At 45.0% G+C, this 22,431-nt stretch overlaps 2 protein-coding genes across 3 annotated transcripts in view; one reads left to right on the top strand and one right to left on the bottom strand.

The window, feature by feature from the left end:
- Nucleotides 1-22,431, top strand: part of LOC139634518 (glutamate receptor ionotropic, kainate 5-like) — a 446,396-nt gene that overhangs the window by 290,203 nt on the left and 133,762 nt on the right. The window lies entirely within an intron of this gene.
- The window catches only part of LOC139634516 (semaphorin-6D-like), a 129,552-nt gene that overhangs the window by 56,089 nt on the left and 51,032 nt on the right, over nucleotides 1-22,431 (bottom strand). For both annotated transcript variants that reach the window (XM_071500987.1, XM_071500986.1), the window contains exons 3-6: nucleotides 14,356-14,486; nucleotides 2,872-3,082; nucleotides 2,284-2,398; nucleotides 1,500-1,557 (exon numbers count right to left, since the gene is read on the bottom strand). In XM_071500987.1, the coding sequence (XP_071357088.1) occupies nucleotides 1,500-1,557; nucleotides 2,284-2,398; nucleotides 2,872-3,016 (318 nt within the window). In that variant the 5' untranslated portion in view covers nucleotides 3,017-3,082; nucleotides 14,356-14,486. The remainder of the gene's footprint in view (nucleotides 1-1,499; nucleotides 1,558-2,283; nucleotides 2,399-2,871; nucleotides 3,083-14,355; nucleotides 14,487-22,431) is intronic.

Below are 22,431 nucleotides of genomic sequence, written 5' to 3' on the forward strand. Positions count from 1 at the left end.
GCCATGGTGAAAACAACCACCTCACAAAAACCAAACACAAACACAGGCTGTGACAGCCAATCAATGATACTGTGAACCATCTCCATGACAACAGAGCAATCACCTCCCACTGATGAGATCTGATTACAGGGTCAGAATGAAAAACCTGGAGCTTCAGCTAATTACACTTTAAGTCAAAGAAAATCAGGACCTGAGAAAAAGACACAACCAGGCGACAAAAACAACACAAACATGACCTCAATCAGCCGAACTGAAACCGTGAGTCCATCACCTGCCGTCCGTCGTGCGTCACCAGTGGAAACGACCACAGAGATCTACAGTTACTCACATGTCACAGACGTTTCTGCACATTTTGATTTATAACATCTGGGAAACCAGTTTTATTCAGGAACCTTTAAAGGGGGAATTTAAAAAGAAAATGACCTTTGACCTCACAGGGTTAAACTCAAATTTAACAGTCACAGTATTTTAACCCTTACATGACCGATGCTGAATGTGTCTGTCCCACCTGACCAGAACACATCTTCATCACCATCATCATCAGCCTCTGGAGGGAAACGTGTCGTCTGGAGTTGGATGTGAAAACTCTCAGTGGAGGACGATAATGACGCTGATTCCAGCCTGAGAGAATCATTTGTTGAACTAAAACCAGCATCTGTGGTGGCGGTGGCGGTGGTGGTGGCGGCGGTGTTTCTCTGGGCATTCATGTTGAACCTGAGGAGAACACTTTTCTTCAAAGAGGGGGTGAGGATGCCGGGCCTCGCCGCTGAGGTCGGATCACTGATAACGAGAGTAACAGCTCACATCAAAGAGCTTCTGCAGGCCACCGGCCCACAATGCACCGGGAGGCCCATTACTGTCAGGAGCCACCCTGTAACCTTTTCTCTTTGATGAGGAGGACGTGTGCAGATCAAAGGAAGCGTGTCCTTTGTGCTGCCTCACGCCGCATCAGCAGCTGCCGCGCTTTTGTTCCACCGCTCTGATATTTACGGCGTCTGTTGTGCAGGAAGTGAAAAGGATCTTCTGCTGCGTCTCCAGGTTTGATGCTCCAGGGAAAACTCTTATGTAAGAGCAAAGATCAGACGAGCCTCATGACGCACTCATCATTACAGAGCCGCTCCACTCAAATGTAACCTGCAGAAACGTCTCACTACCTCTGACCACACCTGACACTACAGGTGGGCGTGGTCAGGTGTGTCTCAATCTTGAAGAAAACACTACGGATCTGAATCATGGACAAACTACAACAACAAGATCCAAGTGGAATAAAATCAACTCTCAGTTTTCTGACCTGAGAAAATAAAAAAATCTACAGTTTGTGTCATTTTCAGGTTAAAAGAAGATTTTTGACCTTTGTGTTTTTTCATGGCGATAAATGAAGTCTCTCTTCGTGATGCACAGGAAGTTCACAGACGTTACCTGTCAGTCGACGCAGACGAGTTTGTGTCTCCAGGAGCAACAAACTCAAAATAAACTGTTCATCGTTGAACTTCACTCACCAGCTGAGGAACGAACTCCTCCGACGCTGTCGTCAGGTTCACCGCAAACACGTGATCTCTGCGGAGGTTAAAGCACAAGGTCAGAGGTCGACATGCAGACACAACCTCTGCAGGTTCCACAGAGAGGAAGAAACGTTCTGCTCCTCATCCTCACTCACTGACGTTTATTTTTCTCAGCTTGTTTGTGTCAAAGCAAACGTGTCTGTGTGTGTCTTTGTGTCTTTGTCTTTGTCCTACATTTCCCAGCATGCTTCAGCAGCAGAGCTTGATGATCTTCAAATTAAATCAAAGGAGCTGATTAACAGTTAAAATGTGAACCAAACACATGAAAATCGCAACTGGACCTAAATACAGATTCAGTGACTGCAGCCTTAAACCTGAATAAAGAGGGACTTTAAAATCCTGGATTTAAAAAGACCAGAGTCTTAAAAATGTTGGAAGCATTCAGAAGAGGAACGACTGACAGTGAAGTTTCTTCTCAGGCTTCAGCTTTTCTCCTGTTTCTCTGATGTGTGTGACGAAATATTTCCTCCTGTTTGCTCGTGATCTGAAGGACTGAGCCTAAACCCTCAGGATCTCAGGTGTGTGTGTGTGTGTGTACTTGTACTTGCTACATAGTAAGGACCAAAAAAAGTAGTTTAATAACAGAGTGAGGACATTTTGGGAAAGTGAGGACATTTTGGCCAGTCCTCACTTTTTGAGACACCTTCAAATCACATGTTGAGGGTTAAGACTTGGTTTTAGAGTTATGGTTATGTCTGTGTGTGTGTGTGTGTGTGCTGACCTAGCAGTGATGTACAACATGTGGTTGATGCGTAACATCCTCTGAAAGTCCAGGCCCAGACGCAGCGTGTCGTTGTCCTGAAGCAAACCCTGGAACCCTGGATACTGATACGACTCTGCAGACAGAGACAGACACACACCGTGTACATGAGCACACACAACACATCGGTCTCCATGGATACACAAACAGTCTGAGGCTCAGGGATGTAAAGATAAGTGAGATACAGGCTGACTCTCATTGATATCATGTCTTATCAGCTTTGGCACTACAGTTCCCATCATGCTTTGAGAGGTGGATATAGAGAGTTGTTGTCATGGATTCAGTGAGCTTATTGTCCCAGTGATTTACCTGTATTTGTTCACATTAAGGTGAATTTGCAGTGAACTATCAGCAGTTTCTGTTTGGACTGTTACCATGACGACAACCATCACCTGGACTGTTGGACTACATCACAAATCCACTGACATTTATCCTCCATGGACATCAGAGACACAGTCAACACTGTGATCTGTGACTTTATGAGGTTGTATAGTCATCATCATCATCATCATCATCGTCCTCCTCCCCCACTCAGAGGGATCTACTCACGCTCCGAGCTGACCACGCTGATCGGCTCCAGGTCCTTGGGGAAGGGCGTGGTCGAGGCCGACTCACACAGGAAACGGAAAGTCAGGATGAGCAGCAGCGTCCGTGGCAGCAGCCGCCATGGTGACAGCCAATCGGTCGAGGCCATTTTGTCGGAGAGAGGGGGGGGGGTCCAGGGTGGGGGGTGATGTCAGCAGGTCATGGCGGGCGTCGGCTGTGAGGAAACAGAGAGAGAGAAAATAAGAATATAAAAGAGCTTAATGTGTGTGAGTATGTGTGTGTGTGTGTGTGCTCAGGGTTTATCTCTCCTGGTTCATCCTTTCTGCTGCAGCTATAAATTATAAAGGATTAGCATGTAGCCCGGCAGTTAGCCCTGTATTAACCTGCCAGGTCACAGAGCAAAACCTGCAATCAATTACATGGATTAGCATTAGCTTAGCGTTAGTGCATCTGTGTTGATGCTGACAGCACGCACGCACGCACGCACGCACACACACACACACACACTGAAAAACCCATAAATTAAGGAACAAGAAAAGAAGAGAAAGAGCTGAGCCTGTCCAACATGGCCGCCAAAGAGGACTGTCGGGTTCAATATTCTGACTTGACACATATGAACAGTTCGTCACATGGTTCGCTCCATGTGAGCAACCACAAACTCATCACACGGACACTGATAAAATTGACAGTTTTATCATCATCTGATCTGACATTACACAGATCCACTTAGAAATCATGACTAAAAAATATGCTGCAGAACTTAATTCAGAATCCTGCTGTTTTTAAGTTTCCCTCAGTATCACAGTGATGCAGTGATGCTGTCTGAGCGTCATGATTCCCTGCAGACAGGAGCTGATCACAGTTAATTCAGCATGTTTAATGCTAATTTGTCGAAGGCAGAGCTGTTTGCTTTGGGCCGGTGTGGCGCTCTCACAGTTGAGCACACCTTGACAATCACTGCGTAAAAAGGGGGCATGATGGATGGATATTCATTCTGGGAACGTTAAACAAGTTTTGTGACGCTGTGAGTCGACCGAGCAGGTTCAGTATGTGAATCACACGGAGGCCTTATCTCCGCTCCTCTTTTCATCTCCTCTCTGAAGCTCTGACGCTCGCTGGTGTGGAATAAAGATTTTGGAGGTTCAGGGGAAACAATGTGACGGGCAGATCTGGAGTCTGTGAGAGAGACAGAGAACCAGCAGGGAATAGAGATTGTGTTTCCTTCTTCTCCTCCTCTTCCTTAATACCATCACTCCTCTGCTCCCTCACCCCCCCCCCTCCTCCTTTTATCTTTTCTTTATCTGCAAAATATCTTCAATTGAGACAAATTCCTCTCTCTTTCCTCCTCTTCATCTCTCCTCCTCCTCCTCTTGTTATGTCACACAGTGACGAAGCAGAAAAGAAGGAGGCAGGAAGGTGACACACTCTCCTCTCATGTCCTCTTTCATCACCTCCCCCGTCGTCTCCTCACCTCTCCTGCCTCGTTCTGTCACACCGAGTGACAAATGAAAAGGAGAGAGGTGGTCCCAGAGGTGATGAGCTCTACTTCTCCTCCTGCCCTTCCTCCTCCTCCTCCTCCTCCTCCTCCTCCTACTCCTCCTCCATGGTCTAGAAATGAACTTTAAGAAAGGAGGTGTCACTCTCTTAAGCCTCCTCTTGTCTTTTCCTGCCAGTCGTCTGTTAACACTCTCCTCTCCTCCATTACAGAGGTGTGACTGGAGGAGGTGAACAGCAGGTACATGGGCGCAAAGAGCTTCACGCTAACACACACACACACACACACACACACACACACACACACACACACACAAACACAGACAAACACAGACAAACACAGACACACACACACACAAACACACACACACAAACAAACACAGACATAGACACACACATACACACACACACACACACAAACACAGACACACACATACACACACAGACACACACATACACACACAGACACAGACACACACACACACACACACACACACACACAAACACAGACACAGACACAGACACAGACACACACACACACTGGTGTTTACTGATGAATGGAAATGCAGCTCCATCAGCAGCTGCATCAATAAAACACTTCAGAGATGATTCCACCAAATCAAACAGACTGAAAGTGAAGATTTACACCAGCTGTTGGTGCTGAAGGTGTTTTACTGGCACGGGAGAACTTAGAAATAATTATATTCTGGATTAATTCATGATTTAGATAATCCTCGGCTGCTGTTTTCATTATGATTCCACAGTTTAAACTCTGTGTCTAATAGAACAGGTTTTTTTTTCAAGCTGTTTTTGGGCATTTCATGCTTTTTAATGAGCTCGGACAGTGAAGAGAGACAGGAAACACCAGGGAGACCAAGAGTCAAACTGGGGACGTACTGCTCAGAACATTTGTGCCCATGTGGTGCAGACCAGAACCTCTCCAACCAGTCCTCCAACCAGTCCTCCAACCAGTCCTCCAACCAGTCCTCCAACCAGTGGGAATCGAACACCGCTCTCCTGGGTCATATTCATCCATCCACCCCAACCTCCTCCTGACGTGGACTTTGTCGCTCTATAAACTACGTCACCGCACTTTTCCCTTTGCTCCTGTCATCATCACTACGACCACTAGATGTTGCCTACACCTGTGGCTGGATTGTTTTCACTGAAGTTAAAACAGGTGGATGGAAACACACCTGGTGATCTTTATGACAACAACAAACAGCTACAACACTGTCACTAAATTCAACATTTTCTCAATGTAATTCTGCTCAGGACAATGTGATCACAAACTACTGCAACACGATGGAAGGAGACAGTAAAGAAGTGGAGAACTGATTAATCAGCTCTGACCTGTTGTTCCCCAGAAGTAACTACATCTCCTCTTATTAGCTTCTCATTAGCTTCTATAAAGTGTGTGCGTGTGTGTGTGTGTGTCTGTGTGTGTGTGTGTGTGTGTGTGTGTAGGCAGGCACAGTGTTAATAATTCAGAGTCTTAGTCAAACCTGGAGGATTTCTCTGAAGCCTTTTGCCACCAAATAATGAAAAAATATGAAAAAATGAATAACCTCTGAGATGAGTCACAGCTCTCAATATGCCTTCTCTCTCTCTCTCTCTCTCTCTCTCTCTCTCTGTGTGTGTGTGTATGTGTGTGTGTTTTATTCCTTAAATCATTAATTTACTCCTCGGAGCCAAAGCAGCCCTGATGTCAATTCTCATTCAGTGAGACGAGGCTGAGACAAACTGCCTGGTCTAATGAACAACCACTGAGACGCGCGCGCACACACACACACACACACACACACACACACACACACACACACACACACACACACACACACACAGCTCACCTGGGAGAGGCCTATATTTAGGTCTTGGAGACATTTCGTCCCATTTCCCCGACGTAATTTACACCTCGACATCTGAACAGTGGAAGAGTCCACGACAGGTGACCACCTGCAGCCTGTGTGCAGGTACGTCTGCCTCAGACTGACTGTGTGGCTCGGTTCAGGTAAGACCTGGCTCACCCTCCTGACTCGTTAAAAACTGTTTTTGGCATGAAGCTGAAACCAGGGATGAACCAGAGGCAGCAAGAACACGTAGACCAGGTTTTATAAATGAGACTGGTTCAGGTGCAGCAGCACAGGCATCAGACCTGGTCGGACCAGAACCCACCTCGCACCTGATGTGAAAGCTCCTGGATGTTAAAAGACCTTAGACCTGGTTCATGTGGGAACAAACACAGTGAACTTTACTAAGTCATTGTACAGAAGTTTTGATAGACAAGACTGTTTTTTGTTTTTTTTTATATATTATTATTATTTTTAAGTTTTGTTTATCTGTGAGGCAATGGACAGAAATATTTTTTCGGGGGATCATCATCATTATTTTAAGTTTTTCTCCTGCTCCTCGGAGCTTCAGGATCATTGTGTTATATCTGTTGTGTGACGTTGTTGTTCTCCTCCTCACTGCTGTGTCAGACTGAAACAACATCCAGGCCCCACAGAGCACAGAGATACAATGATGATGAAATGTGTCAACATTTAAAAAAGAAGATGCTCATTAGCTACCTGGCTATCAGAGGCTGGTCTGTGTAGAACCTCAGGAACCAATCCTGTCAACTTGAGAGGACGGGGGGCGGGGCTAAATACACCTGAAACCTTGTCAGTACAGAGAGCCAGAGTTAGCATTAGCACAACCACTAGCACTGTGTCAGCCACTGCCAGTTACAAGCTAACAAACAACATAAATAAAAGATGCTAACTACGCTAACGGTTCTGATCCGTCTGCTAGTCTCTGATTCTGGTCTCAACAGACTCCTCCTCTGAGTCTGGGTCTGACTGAGGCTCCAACATGAGGCTGAGTCTCTCTGATGTTTCCTCCTCTAACATCTTCATCCTCTCTGCTCTGTCACCTGGACACCTGGAGCCAGCAGGTGGTGGGCGGGGCCAAGGCCTGATCCAGGTGTTTCAATCAGAAAGTCAGAGTAGATGACTTGTTTCAGTTGGTAGCAGGAGTACTGAGGTTTAGAGCTGAGGCCAGTCCGGCCTGGTCGTGGCCCAACATGCTGCTGCTGCGGTGAGCAGAGTAAAGAGATGTCTAACGATGTGTAGTCCTGCTTTGAAACGGCAGCTTCTCTGTGAAACCATTAAAACAAGAGAACAGCTGGTAAAATGTAAAGACGGGAGGTTTAAACCTTCCTGTCTCTCATTAAATCAGCTGCTCTGTCACCTCAGGCTGAATCCTGCTCATCCCTTCAAACACATGTCAAAATCTGCTGATAGCAGCTATTGGGAGGACGAGGAGGAACTAATGGACTCTTCAGACTAAATTACACTCAGACAGACAGATGGATTTATATCTGATTTCGGGATTAAATCTGTTGTATTGACCACAGATTGCACAGGAAACTGAACGTTTCTTCTTTGTTCGCTGCTTTAATGTTTAAAAAATCAGACGAAGCTGCAGCAACTACAAACTGTTTTCTTTTAACAGAAACCAGGAGGTGAAATTAAGACTTTCCACCATTAAATCATGAAAAAACACCTTGATTTCCTGATTGAAATCGCTCCAATGAGCCGTTTCTCCTCTGTGTCGGATCCTGACGCTGCCTGGTTTCTCATTTCATCCCATTCGCCTCCGTCTGTCAGATCCAAACCTTGTTTTAATCACCTCTCTGCTTGTTTTCAGACATCCCTCAGGGTTTCTTTGTCTCACCCACATACTTTAGATTTTGTCTCATTTCTTTTTGTGCAGAAAAAGCTCAAAAGAATCTGGCTTTCCTGTCTGAGCGAACAAACTGAATGTGACTCTCAGACTGAACAAACTGAGGGGCTCGATGCGATCCCGTCAGTCAGCCCCGGCTCATTTAGATAATTGAAACATCTTGTTCTCCTCCTCGTCGTTGCGTGTTTTCTGCTGCCTGAACATGATCTTCCTGCCGGCGGGGACAATCTGTCATTTATACGGCGGGATTCATCCGTCACACGGAGCTGGAGACTGGAAGTTCACTTTCCCTGCAGAGATGAACTGATTCATAGAAAAGGCTGATATTTAAATTTGATCATAAATCTGATCTGTTTCAGCCGCCGCCCTCCCCTCTGATGGAGTCTGATCGATTACACATTAAGGATCAATCAATGTTCACGGCTCTCAGTGGGAGATAAGACAATGACCCGAACATGTTTAACCCTCTACTGCCCACGGCTCTGCTGCAGGACTCCACTGCTCCCCATGTGGAGCAGACTGATATAAGAACAAACATAATGATGAACATATGTGTTCATCATTATGTTTGTTCAGTGGGGAACCATCAGAGCTTCAGTCTGCTGTCTGAGCTCCACCACTCAGGATCCAGACTGATCACTGGACCAGGCTGTTGATACTAAACAGATCCGCACAACCCAACATTTCTAAAAGCTGCTCTTTCTACAACATCTGCACACAGCAGCTGCACCAAGGCTGTGGTTAAATAACATGGTTTCTGTGCCTAAACCTCACCAAACCTTTTCCACCTCCACATACAGGTGGGGAGGTTTCACCTGTACCAGGTCCCGCTAACGTGGTCCTGCTGGTTGTGGTTAAAGATTAGAAAAAGAACAGGGATATAACCTGAGGCTAATCTGAGTGACAGAGGAAGTGTTAACTCTTGTTACTAAATGATAAGAAAAAAGATAAATAATGAAAATAAAGACAGGGACCATGGTCGTTGTTATATCTGACCCTCAGCTCAAAACCCACAACTTTAAACTTACAATCATCAAAGTTTGGAGCAGCTTCCATCCAAATATGTAAAAATCCATCATCTATAAAACCTCTGATCAGCTTCATGTGTGGACCTCTAATCCTGAACCATCAGTATCTTCTTGTGCCGCCCCCCCCCCCCGGGTCTTAACACTAAGTGGACGATCTGCTCCTTTATATAACAAACTACATCCTCCCATCTGAAATATTGCTGCTGCTTTCATTTAGATAATTGATAGAAATCTGCTTCCTGTTTTCATGCCAGTTGATTCAAACCACAAATCACTGCCTGCAGCTGTCGGCCGGTGGATCACCTCTCCAGCCCGGTGCCGCCGGATCAACCGTTACCGGGACAACTTTGAGGTTTTAATGGGATTGGTGTTAGAGAGGTCACCGTGGCAACAGTGAAGGTGTTTATTATGACGGCTGGTAACTGGTAATGAGATTAACATCAGCAGGAAGAAGGTTAATTCACTGATTATGTCATTCAGAGCTTCCAGAGAGGAGGGGGGAGTATGGAGGGAGGAGGGAGGAGGACGGAGGGAGGAGGATGGAGGGAGGAGGGAGAAGGGAGGAGGACAGAGGGAGGAGGGAGGAGGATGGAGGGAGGAGGACGGAGGGAGGAGGATGGAGGGAGGAGGATGGAGGGAGGAGGACAGAGGGAGGAGGATGGAGGGAGGAGGACGGAGGGAGAAGGGAGGTGGACAGAGGGAGGAGGGAGGAGGGAGCAGGGAGGAGGACGGAGGGAGGAGGTGGTGTCTGGACGTCTGACCACTCGATGGATGTCTCTGCAGTAGCAATAGTTTTCCATCAATCGGACAGGTGTTGATCTGAGACTCCTCAGCTCTACATCACTGTTTGGACTCAGCGACTTCACTGTCACTGACCCAGGATCTGACTCATTAGGACCAGACTTTGGTCCCGAGACGACTACTGGTCCTGACAAGGTTGGTGTATATACTGGAAAAGGTCCCAAAGAGGTAACAAAACACCAAACACACACACACACACACACCTCGTTGTACTTCTTTCTTTGTGAGGACACTCATTAACATAATTCATTCATTCACAGTCCCCAAACATCAAACTGATTCTAATATGAACACCAGAACACCTGGTCCTCACAAAGGTAGAAATACAAACACACACACACACACACTCAGTGGGAGAAGCTGGTGGATTGCCTGTCAGGATGAAAACTGATTCCACTTTCTCAGTCTGGCACTCAGGGCCCCCATTCAAGGCCAACACACACACACACACACACACACACACACACACACACACACACACACACACAGTATCTGGTGGCACAGTTTACTGATCTGACACTGAAGCAGACTCACACACACAGGTGATGCACATGCAGACGTAAGCATAGATTTGTGTGTGTGTGTGTGTGTGTGTGTGTCTGTGTGCGTGTGTCTGTGTGTGTGTCATACTGAAGGACATATTCTAAAAAGGACTTGACAGGAGGGAGAGAGACTGAGAGACCTCCTGAAAACTGGAAACCAGATAAAAAATCAGTTCTGAGGTTTGTAGTGAGGCTCCTGCTCCTCCTCCTCCTCCTCCTCATCCTCCTCTTCCTCCTGCTCCTCCTGCTCCTCCTCCTCCTTCTGTGGGTCTACAGTATTAATGAGTAAACTATGCAGCGGGCACAAAGCTCATCAGGCTGCAGCCTCAGATTTTGAAGCTCTGTGAAATTCTCATTTCACGCCGTCTGAAATCAGCTGTGTTTTTTATTTTCTTATTCCTGCTGATTCAAACAGTCTGAGAACACTGTCTGCTTCCTCTGTTTTTTCACAATAAAGTCCTTAAGATCAAATAGATGCTGTCACTAAGGCTACATCCATCTTTATTTACAGTCTGGGGGGCGGAGCTGCAGTGACACATGATCTCAGACGTCATCTAAACCTCAGCACTAAACAGTCCCCGTTAATCCACATCAAACCCGGTGCTCATGTTTATCCTGGATTTTCCTCATTATATCTGAAAATAAATAATTCATATTGGTTCTAATTATATTCAAATCCATAACAAATCGATATTTACATCATGTCCTACTAAATACAACAAGCAGGTTTTTAATAACTGTAGCAATCAATACTTTCTGTAATAATTAATACCAAAGTCCATTTAGCTTTCCTGGAAACATTCTGGTAATTTACAGGTGATTATGAAGGAAATTAGCTGTAAATTACAGAACATGCAAAATAAACATCACCAGGAATTATTCTGATGATAAATCATCTCATCTTTTTAATGACTGAATATCAGGTCTGGATCAGGTCTGGATCAGGTCTGGTCTTCCTGTCTCTCCTCCATCATTTATCTCTGTCTCTCTTTACTTCACAGGAACCAGGGGAAAAATAAACATCTTCTCTATTATCAAGGATTTTACTGCTTCCCTGACTTTTACTGTCACTGTGTGTGTGTGTGCGTGCATGCATGCGTGTTTAGTAATCAGTGACAGTGAATTAGATCAGATGAGGTCGACTGAGTGAACAAGAGAAAACAAAGACAAACAGGAAGCTGAAGAAGTTTTAATGAAAGAAAGAAAGAAAGAAAGAAAGAAAGAAAGAAAGAAAGAAAGAAAGAAAGAAAGAAAGAAAGGAAGGAGGGATGTACAGTACAGTTATCGGAGGTAGAGATGTCTGTTGTTCATTAATTCACTACTTTTTCTCCTCCTCTTCCTCCTCTTCTTCCCTCTCTTTTTACAGTAATTTCCCTGCTGTCTGAATAGTTCCTTCCTTTTCTTCCTTCCTTACAATCTCTCTCTTCCTCCTTTTTCTTCCCTGCTTTCTTCCTTTTTTATATCCTTCCTTCCATTCTTCTTTCTTCACTCTTCTTCCCTTCCCTCCTACATTTCTTCCTCCTCTTCCTCCTCTCTTCCTTTTGTTCTTTCCTTCCAGTCTTTCTTCCTCAAAGGTCACTTTCTCAGCTCGGTGACATCCTATCATCTAGTTACCACAGCAACTGCTATACATGGCTGAGTGATGCTGCGTGCGTGTGTGTGTGTGCATGTGTGTGTGTTACACTCTGACCTTCCTCCTCATATCATCCATTACTGTGGTTGGGACAGAAACCCTCAGACAGCGGAGCCTGAGGCTGTTCCTGGACTCTGCAGGTGATGACAGCACCAGGTGGAAACACACCTGTGACCCTAAGTCTGACGCTGACCACGATGATGCAACTCAAACCCTCTGATAAACACACTGACACATGGAAACCTGTGGATGCAGCTGGAGACAGCGAGGGGACAGCAGGAGGAGAGACACATGACGGACTGAAGGAAAACAGGCTGAAATATTTCAAATGAAACCCTGAAGCTTCAAGTCACAGAAAACCGTCCTGATCCTGTCGCAGGGTTGTTTCCTACAAAACATATTTACTGTCAGTTCAGGATCATTGGAGTTAGAGGAGACAGTGACGGAGGAATGATGTTGTTTTACTGTATTAGCTCCTCCACACCTTAAACCCTGTTATAAGTCAGGTTTGATCCTCAGTCACAGCTTCATTGGTTTAAAATCCTGCAGCCTATCTAACACACACACACACACACACACACACACACACACACACACACACACACACACACACACACCAGAGAAAAACATCAACACAAACACAACAGCTCATGTGTTACTTCACACTGAATGTGTCACAGTCTGCTGTTGTCTGACTCTGTATCCAGGTCCCTGAGCTCAGACCATCATCACCAACACAACCCAATGTTTTATTACACACAACCAGCTGACTCTCTCTCTCTCTCTCTCTCTCCCTCTCTCTCTCTCTCTCTCTCTCTCTCTCTAGCTCCACGTCTTTCCAGAAGCATTCTGGGACATGAAGTAAACCATCAGCTGCAGTTAAACCAGAGGAGGCTGTTTGACCAATGACAGAGAGGGAGAAATGATCCAATAACACAGCAGCGTGTTCATCACACACACACACACACACACACACACACACACACACACACAGCAGATGGTTCTTTTTTGATCCACTTATTTGTTTTATTGTTGACTGATGATAATGAGACGCTGCTGTGAAATGATTCATCCAATGGTCATCAACCAGAGAGAGAGAGAGGGAGAGAGAGAGAGGCGCCTTCACTGCAGCTGGGAGTTTCAGTCGTTCATCAGGACCATGACCCAAATGCCTCAAACTTTGACCAATCAGAAGCTGCAGATGTTGAAGCAGCTGTGACAGACTGACAGGTGAGGACCTGCAGTGGCCTGCAGTGATCAGGCCGCAGACTCATCATCTCTGACTCAAACTTATACACAGGTCAAACTTACTGGTTCATTTATTCAGTTTTTCGGAGCATTAACATTTGAAGAATGAATTTAATGTCCGTTTGCTGCAGCGGATGAATTCACTTCTTCTTCTCCTAAATATGTGGAGACAAACCTGAACATGAAACTGTGTAGTGATGATCTGCTGATACTGAGTCTGATCTGATACTTATGCTTGAAGACAACAGTAACAGCTTCACATCCAACAAGATGAAGAGATATAAATAATATTCACTGATATTAAATAATAATAAGACTGTTTAACTGAAATAGTCTTAAACAATATTCAATAATAATTATAATATCTAACTGAGTCTTGGCATTTTCTTTATCAGATCCTGATTTTATCTGTTGATCTGGCACAATGAGAAACAGCTGTAAAACTAAACCTGACACATCTCATTCATCACAAGCTCCTGATCCAAACACTGAAGCTTAAATTATTGATCTGACGTGATAAAAGCTGGAAACTGGAGAACGTGACGCCGAAAACTGACGTGAGATCAGCTGCTGGTTTCATCAAAGAACATGGGTCACTGCTGCAGGTGTTGGATCCACAGAAACACTCAGGTTTTGATCAGGTTTATTAAAATCTGATTGGTCCTGATGCCGACAGCTCAGATCAGATCAGGACGTCTCCAACTCTTCATCAAGAAACTTCAAAATGCTCCTCAGGAGAAGCTTCATGTCTTTCACATCTTTCATACTTTCTAAATGTTTTTCCAGAGAAATAAGTGAGATGGTTCAAACTTTCCTCTTTTTGAACAGTTTCATCTTCAGCTGCTTCCTGTTTCATTTGTCTTTCATCATCAGTCAAACTTCAAACCTTTTTTTACTTCATCACATTTCTGAAATCAGCTGATTCCTCCTGTCACCACTTTAACTCAACCTCACGCTGCCACCACAGAGGAAAGACGAGTGTTGTGTTTGTGGTTTTGTTCTCAGAGAAACTCACAGTGTAAAACAGACAGGTACAGGTGAAGGCTCCAGCCAGTCAGGTGACAGTAGTGAAGGTACAGGAAGTTCTCACTGTGGTCCAGGAAGTGAAGAGGAAGTCAGGATGGGGGGTGGACCCCCTCAGACGTCCTGCAACAACAGAGAGAAAATAAAGTGTCAACATCGATGTGTAGAGACGTTTGTGTGACATTTTTCTCCGTCACTCAGAGAAATGATGCACCTGTTTCTACCTGAGTCAAACAGGTGTGAAGGGTTTCAGTCTGAACTCTGCAGGGCTCACATGTGCCCCCCCGCCCCCGCCCCCCAACAAACAAATCAAACGTCTCAGATGTGAAACTCTACAGAAACAAAATTAAATACATGTAAATCTCTTCGTCCCCTCACACTCACTGACTGAGTTTCACTAACAAGCTGCTGCTGGTTGTTATCACTCACACAGTACATATGTCATTTAATGTGTCACTGCCAAAAATATCACAAGTGTGATCTGAACTGGACCTGAGTAAAAACTACATTAGCTTTGTTTTTCATTCCAGATTTAAAAGGCTCCAAATGTTTCCAAAGATGCAGAATATGTCAAACAGTTTTTGTGTTAAAGCTCCACACAGTCTAAAGGTAAATGTCCATGTGTCTGTGATCATAAAGCAGGTCTAGGTTCTATATTAATACTGTGAAAGTATCAAAGCCTCAGTCCACAGAGAAATGCACACAGCCTGTATTCAGAAACTGAGCCTTAAAACCAGCCGTCAGGACTTCTGGAACTTTGTGATGTCACAACAAAGCAGTCACCGCCCTCAGTCAAGCCCCAAATCCCGCTCACCTGGACCCACCATCCAACTTTGCAGGATTTGGTTTCTCTCTACCTTCATCGCCATGGTTACTATAATAACTGTCATGACTTGGTTAGGTTCAGGAAAAGATGGTGATTTGGGTTAAAATAAGTTCTTCCTCAACATTAGACGATCTTTGTTGTCATGGTTACAATAACAACAACAAACAGTCATGGATAATAGAAACAACATCAACTGCTCCTGTCACATGGGAATCGAACACCGCTCTCCTGGGTCATATTCATCCATCCACCCCAACCTCCTCCTGACGTGGACTTTGTCGCTCTATAAACTACGTCACCGCACTTTTCCCTTTGCTCCTGTCATCATTACTACGACCACTAGATGTCGCCTAGCAACAAAACCTGACTCTGGGTCATAGTGACCTGCTGACAGACGACCTGTGGGCTCGTTTTTACAGGACAGACTCTCTCATGGACCAACTCTTCAAATGGAACTGGAGAGTGAACAGTTTGGGATCCTGCGCTGCAGCTTCTCAAGGAGCAAGTTTCATCAGGACATCTTTTCGCCTGAGCACTGAACAAGATTTCTTCACCCTGAGGTGTCGCAGATTGTGTCTCTGGAGGTTTCAGAAATCTGGATCGGCTGAAATCTAATCAGCTGCTCTCTGGCCTGAAGCTGATCTGTCCGACTGATCTCATTCAAGAGAGTCCAGCGAGCCGAGACGGAGCGTCAACACACACATTAGATTAACATGCAGAGAGGAGGAGAGGGAGGCTGCTGGGAAATTAAAGACCCAGATGTTTCCTTCCTTTCTTTCCTCTCCTTCGTACAGTCTGACTTCAGAGAGGATGATGAGGAGAGAGCTGGGTCTGAATGTGTGACTCTCTCCACCTTCATCTCTCTGTGCTGCTCGTTTAAATAAAATCCTCTTAACGAAGCCGGAGTCGCCGCGCTTGTTAGTGAGGCGGCGCACAGGAAGTTTTGCATGAGCTAACCTTTCCTAATGAGCTAATGGGAGCCATTAAGACGAGCGGTGTCCAATTAGAGGCGACCTCCTCTAACGAGGTCAAACAGTGGAGGATCATGGGAGAATGCAGAGCAGCAGAGGCACAGAGAACAGGAGGAGAACGTCACACATGATGAAGTTCTTCACTGACAACAGCTGACATTTATCATCTCTCATACACACCTGAGGAATCACCCGGCAGCAGCCAATCACATCACACCAACCTGAACATGTGAGCTTTATTATGAACACTAACACTCACCACAGCACTAAATGTAGATTAATCCACCACTAAAAATAGTCCCCGACACACAGGCTGTTTCTGTATCTCCTGCTGAGTGAAACTACTGCGTGATGTTTATAAAGAGTCACGTCTTCAGTGGGAACCTGTGAGCCCAAAGATCATCTATAAGACGAAGACACATCACTCTGCATCACTTCTCTACAATTTCAGAGTCCTGTCCTGGTTTGGATCTGATTCAGGATTTGATTGGAAACATGCTTGTTCATATTCTGGTTCACATGAGTCCAGTTTTCTGAGGGTTGACGTACAGCTGTGTCTCATCTGTCACTCAGAGAGGCCACGCCCCCAATTATCCATAACATTAGTCCTTAGTAAACATGTGTATTTCTGCATGTGTATTTCTGCTGTAAAGCTGGACATTTGAACATGGGAGTCTATGGGGACTGACTCACTGTTGGAGCCAGACTCTAGTGGTCGTTAGAGGAACTGCATTTAAACAGCAGAGCAGATGAAGACCGTGGTTCTGCACGGAGCAGTTTGGGTCAGTGTGTCAGGTACAGCAGCTCTTCACATTTTTATTCTCAGGTTGTGAGCACTGCAGGCGGCTGCTGCCAACACAACGTTAGAGACTGTCTTCATTCTGTCACTGCTGCGGTGTTGGACTCTGGACCCTGAGCTCCGGTCCGGATCCTCAGGTGTCACAGCCGCTGTTTTCATGTCTCCTGGCCTGAAACACTCACATGCTGCAGAGGTAAAGGGGAGCGAAGCACCTGCACCAGGTGAGGGACTCACAGCTGCTTCCATGTGCCACCCATATCTCTGTGTTACCACGACAACCGTGCAACAAATCAAACCTGATCATTATCACACAGACACACAGTCTTTCATCTGTTTGTCCTCAACTAATCTCACATGTTGTCTCAGGTTAATCCTCTCTCTGTCTCTCTCTCTCTCTCTCACCTTTACCACTCTCTGTCAGTGTCTCTTTCTCTTTTTCTGCTCTTATGGATTTACTTTATCACCACACTGATCTAAACACTCTAAAAGCTTTATTGGCAGGAACACAGAGTTTGTGCTGCCAGAGCTTTCACAAGAACACTGTAAGTGACCAATAATAATTAGCAAACACTCAGATATTACAGTGGAAAAAGTACATTTAGCAAACATTGTCTCAGCCGTGGTGAATGATGGTCTTCAGACTCTGTGGTCGACCATAAAGCACCATTCATTTCATCTACAGACGTGCACTGTATGGGCATAGAAGCTCAGGAACCAATCCTGTCAACTTGTGGGGATGGGGGGCGGGGCTAAATACACCTGAAACCTTGTCAGTACAGAGAGCCAGAGTTAGCATTAGCACAACCACTAACACTGTGTCAGCCACTGCCAGTTACAAGCTAACAAACAACAAAAACAAATAAAAGATGCTAACTATGCTAACGGTTCTGATCCGTCTGCTAGTCTCTGATTCTGGTCTAAACAGACTCCTCCTCTGAGTCTGGGTCTGACTGAGGCTCCAACATGAGGCTGAGTCTCTGATGTTTCCTCCTCTAACATCTTCATCCTCTCTGCTCTTTCACCTGGACACCTGGAGCCAGCAGGTGGTGGGCGGGGCCAAGGCCTGATCCAGGTTTCTCAATCAGGAAGTTGGAGCAGATGAGCTTCAGACCAGTTTTTATGAAAACGAGTTCACTAGAAGTTTGTGGAGGATTCACCTGATGATCACACACACTGAGGTCTGAATAACCAGGTTTCTCAGTAAAGCAGGAAACTGATGTTCACCTCAACCCTCTCACGTTTGAGCAGCAGCGTCCAGCAGATCAATGGTTATCAGAGAAGATCAATATCACCTTCATCCACATTCAGACACAAATGAGACACTGCGGTCAGTGATGATATATTCTCCAATCAATAAATGATCCATCAAAACACATCATATCAGTCACATCAGAGAGGGAACAGTATTTAAACAAAGCTCGTTATCTGTCTGACCCTGTGTCCATCTGAACACCTCCCACTTCCTGTCCCTGTGGCAACATAAAGGCCATTTAACGAGCTCCATCCTCATTAGGTCATGAATCATTGAGTCTCCTCCTCCTCCTCCTCTTTCCTCCATCTGTTTCATTTCTCACTTCGATCTTCAATGAAACATCGTCTTTCTCTTCTCTGATCATTGTTTTCATTTTCATCCTTCTCTCTTCTTCTTCACGTCGATTCCACTTTTCCAGCGTTAATGAAAAGTCTTTACTTTACTATCCCTCTGAACCTCACACACCCTCTACCTCTGCTCTTCTTCTCCTCTTTTTTAATTATGTCCAACCTGTTCTTTTCTTTTAAATGTTTTCTTTCTTTCCACTGCTCATCCTTTCCCTTTAATTATTCATGGTTTTCTGGAGTAGAAGACTTTGGTCTGTTCACACCTGACGTTACTCACCTGAGGTTTTACAGGACAGTCAGTGAGTAGTGAGAAAAATATTTCAATATAAATAAAATACAACTAAATTAAATATCTCAATGTTTCCATATTTATCAAAATGAGGTATTTTTAATTTGGTACAGAGAAATGAAGAGGTGGATCTGTATCTGACATTATCTGCTATTTTGTTTCTCCTCTATCTTTTCTTCATCCTCCCGTCTCCTCGTCCATCTTCTCCTCATCTGTCTTTTTCTGATTCCAGCTTCTTAATTTTCTAATCACCTCATTGATTTAGTGTTTTCTGCCCATTGACTTCGGTTTCTTTCCTCCTGATGAAAGACCAGACTCTTATTTTCTCTTTAATCAATTAAATCTTCTCTTCTTTTCATTACTTTAAACTCTGATGTATCTTCATCTCGTCTCCTCCATCACTCTGTTTTATTAAACCAGCCCACTGATGAACACTGTCTGTCCTCTCTTCACCTCCTGTCTTCTCTTCCTTCAGCTCATCCATTTATTAGTTTTCTTTTCTTCTTGCTCATCCACCTTTTTCTCCTGAATCTTCCTTCATTCATCAGTAAGAGACTCTTCTCATTTCAGCTGATATTCGTTTATTTTCCTTTTCTCTTGATTTGTTTCCATCCATCTCTTCTACATTTAAAGCTCCACACAGTCTAAAGGTAGATGTCCATGTGTTTGTGATTATAAAGCAGGTCTAGGTTCTATATTAATACTGTGAAAGTATCAAAGCCTCAGTCCACAGAGAAATGCACACAGCCTGTATTCAGACACTGAGCCTTAAAACCAGCCGTCAGGACTTCTGGAACTTTGTGATGTCACAACAAAGCAGTCACTGCTCTCAGCAGTGGTTTTGGTTTTGATATAAACTTTTAAAAGTTTTTTCTTACATCTTTAGCCAAAACAGCTCAAGCACACTGACTCAGGACCGTCACTCAGGCTATGACGTGGAAATCCAGAGCTTCAGTCACTGTGCATCATCATCGTCATCATCATCATCATCACTGTAGTAAACCACTCCAACAAACGAATGATGTCTGTGAGTGTTTCAGGTTTTTTCCCTCCTCCTCTGCGTCCACCTGAGATGTTTCATCACTTTGTCTCTGTCTTGATGTTTTGTTTTCCTTCTCTCTCTCTCTCTCTCTGTTATTTCTGAGTAAAAACCTTTGACAGCCTTCTCTTCTTCTAAACTCAGCCCATCAGGCACAGAAACATCTTTATCAAAGAACAGGAGCGTTACAATCACAGGAGAATCAGGAACAAGGAAGAAAAACATCCTGCAGGTCTGTAAATTACAGACTTCACATTTCAAATCCAGACAAAGCAATCACTCAGCATTGTTCCGCAGATTCCTGCGTTTACACACCATCTTCTGTCCATCTCATCTTCTGTTTCGCTGTGTCATCAGTGCCGGCCGCCGTGACCTCCCTCCACCCACCGTCAATCAATTATTCACATCTCGCCATTCTCCAGCCTCTGGGGCGTTAACATGCAGCGAGTGAACCTCAGAAGGTCTAATGATGCGTCTGAAGGTCGTAAAGGTCGGAGGGAGGGGTCCTGCTGCATGTGGGAGCAGAACAAAGGAACCTTTCAGATGTGATCCATCATGTGCAGCTCGTGATCCACTGGTCCAGGTCATCAGTACTAACAACTGGATCACAACAAGGAAACTCTTCTTCACTGGACAGGCGCTTCATGCTGTGCGTCAGGTTTCCTGTTTGATGAAGATCATGACGTCAGAAAGAAAAACTCTCCTCCTGAATGTGAAACCGAGCTGTGACTCTGACAGTAAGAACCTGATGAGAGCAGATCTGACACAGTTCAGGGTGGAGCTCAGATCTGGTGAATCCAATCACATCAGTTCTGTGATACAAACAGACTTTGACTGATGTAACAAACTCAAACCTCCTGACTTCACTGGCTCAGTCCAGTGGCTGCTGCAGAACAACTTGGTTTTCATTTCATTTCGATGTTAACGGGTCAGAGCAGACAGAGACAAGACCCGTTGATGTCATAGTGACATCACACCTGCAACATCACAGTAAACCCTCCTGAGGAGTCGATGAAGTTTAAACATTTAAAGTGATGAACCAAAAAAAAGCTGCAGATGGTTCATAAAGAAACACGCCTGACTCTTCTTCTTCTATGAAACGTGACACACAGGTATCAGTTCAGGTGAAACGTCTTCATCCTGACGTTAGAGTGTAGCTGTAATGAAGCAGGACACACCTGTGTGACATCACACTGACGAGCAGATCAGACCAGAGCACGAAGCGGCCGCACATCTCTTGTTTTTGTTGTGTTTTTGAAACGGACTCACCAGAGGTCAGAGGTCACACACACAGAAAAGTGCTGCCAACAACAAACAACAAATGAACTTAACTGGTGCTTTCCCCCTGTGTCCCAGAGGTCAAAGGTCAAAGCTGACTCACAAACACTCTCAGTTTGTTGACATCAACATCCAGTGCAGCCCTGACTCAAACTAGGCCAGCTCCCCTCGCCGTGGCGTGGGGTCGAGGGTTGGAGGTCAGAGAGGTCAGCTGATTCCCAATGCAGCGGGGGGGGGGGGGGGGGGGGGGGGGGGGCTGGATCCAAATCTAGATCACAGTGAATAGTTTCAGGGGTTAATCTCTATGTTCCCTCACATTTTTTACTGACACTATATTTTATAGGTTGTGTATTTTCCAGATAATTTCCTGGAAACTTTCCTCAGAATTTCCTAAAACTAAACTGTTACTTTATTTAATGAAAAGAAATCAAACATTTGAGAAGCCTGCAAACTCTATGAGGACAGACAGAGCTGCAGTAGCAGCACACACACACAAAACTGAAAAGAGGTCAAAGGTCATCGACCAGCAGCCAATGGACAAGCAGAAAAAGACTGACACCACAGACCATCTTTGAACTGAGACCCTCAGATCTGTGGATCTGCAGGACTGGACTCAGACGTTGATTCTGTGTTTGTATGGAAATGAAGAACACAGCCTCCTCTTCATCAGCTTCATCAGTGTAAATAATAACAGTGACTGACTGCGAACAGCTCGGCCTGCGCTGGGTCTTAAATCTCTGTTAAACCCTCCGATCTGATCCGGTTCCAGCCGGCGTCTCCTCCATCTGTCACTCATTCATCCGTCGGCGGTCAGCTGACAAACTCTGATCGGCTGCTGAGGGAGGTCAGGGCGGCAGGACACAGACATGTCTGTGAAAATCTATTTCAATGCACACTTCTTCTATGGTGGGGGGGGGGGCACAGGCTCCTCACAGTCAGTCCTCATACAGTGGAACCACACACAGGACGAAGTTTATTGTATTAACATATATTTCTAGAATTTGTCGATATTTGAACGTTTCACCAGTTTACCTTGGAAACAGGTGAATTTCCAGCTCAATGTCTCTTATGAGCTTTAAACCATACACATGGTCTTCAGCAGGTGGAGTCAGATACAACTGAGATCAATCTGCTGACGTCTGAGTTTAGGAACTGATTATCCAATCATCATCATCATCATCATCATCATCATCATCATCATCGTCATCTTGATTCGACCTTTGACAACTAAGCAGACTCCGCCCACCACTGAAGACAGTGGGATGTG

This window comes from Trachinotus anak, unplaced genomic scaffold (genome assembly GCF_046630095.1).
Source record: "Trachinotus anak isolate AG129_WGS33_773 ecotype Australia unplaced genomic scaffold, CSIRO_AGI_Tana_v1 ptg000016l, whole genome shotgun sequence".
Taxonomy (NCBI): Eukaryota; Metazoa; Chordata; class Actinopteri; order Carangiformes; family Carangidae; genus Trachinotus; species Trachinotus anak.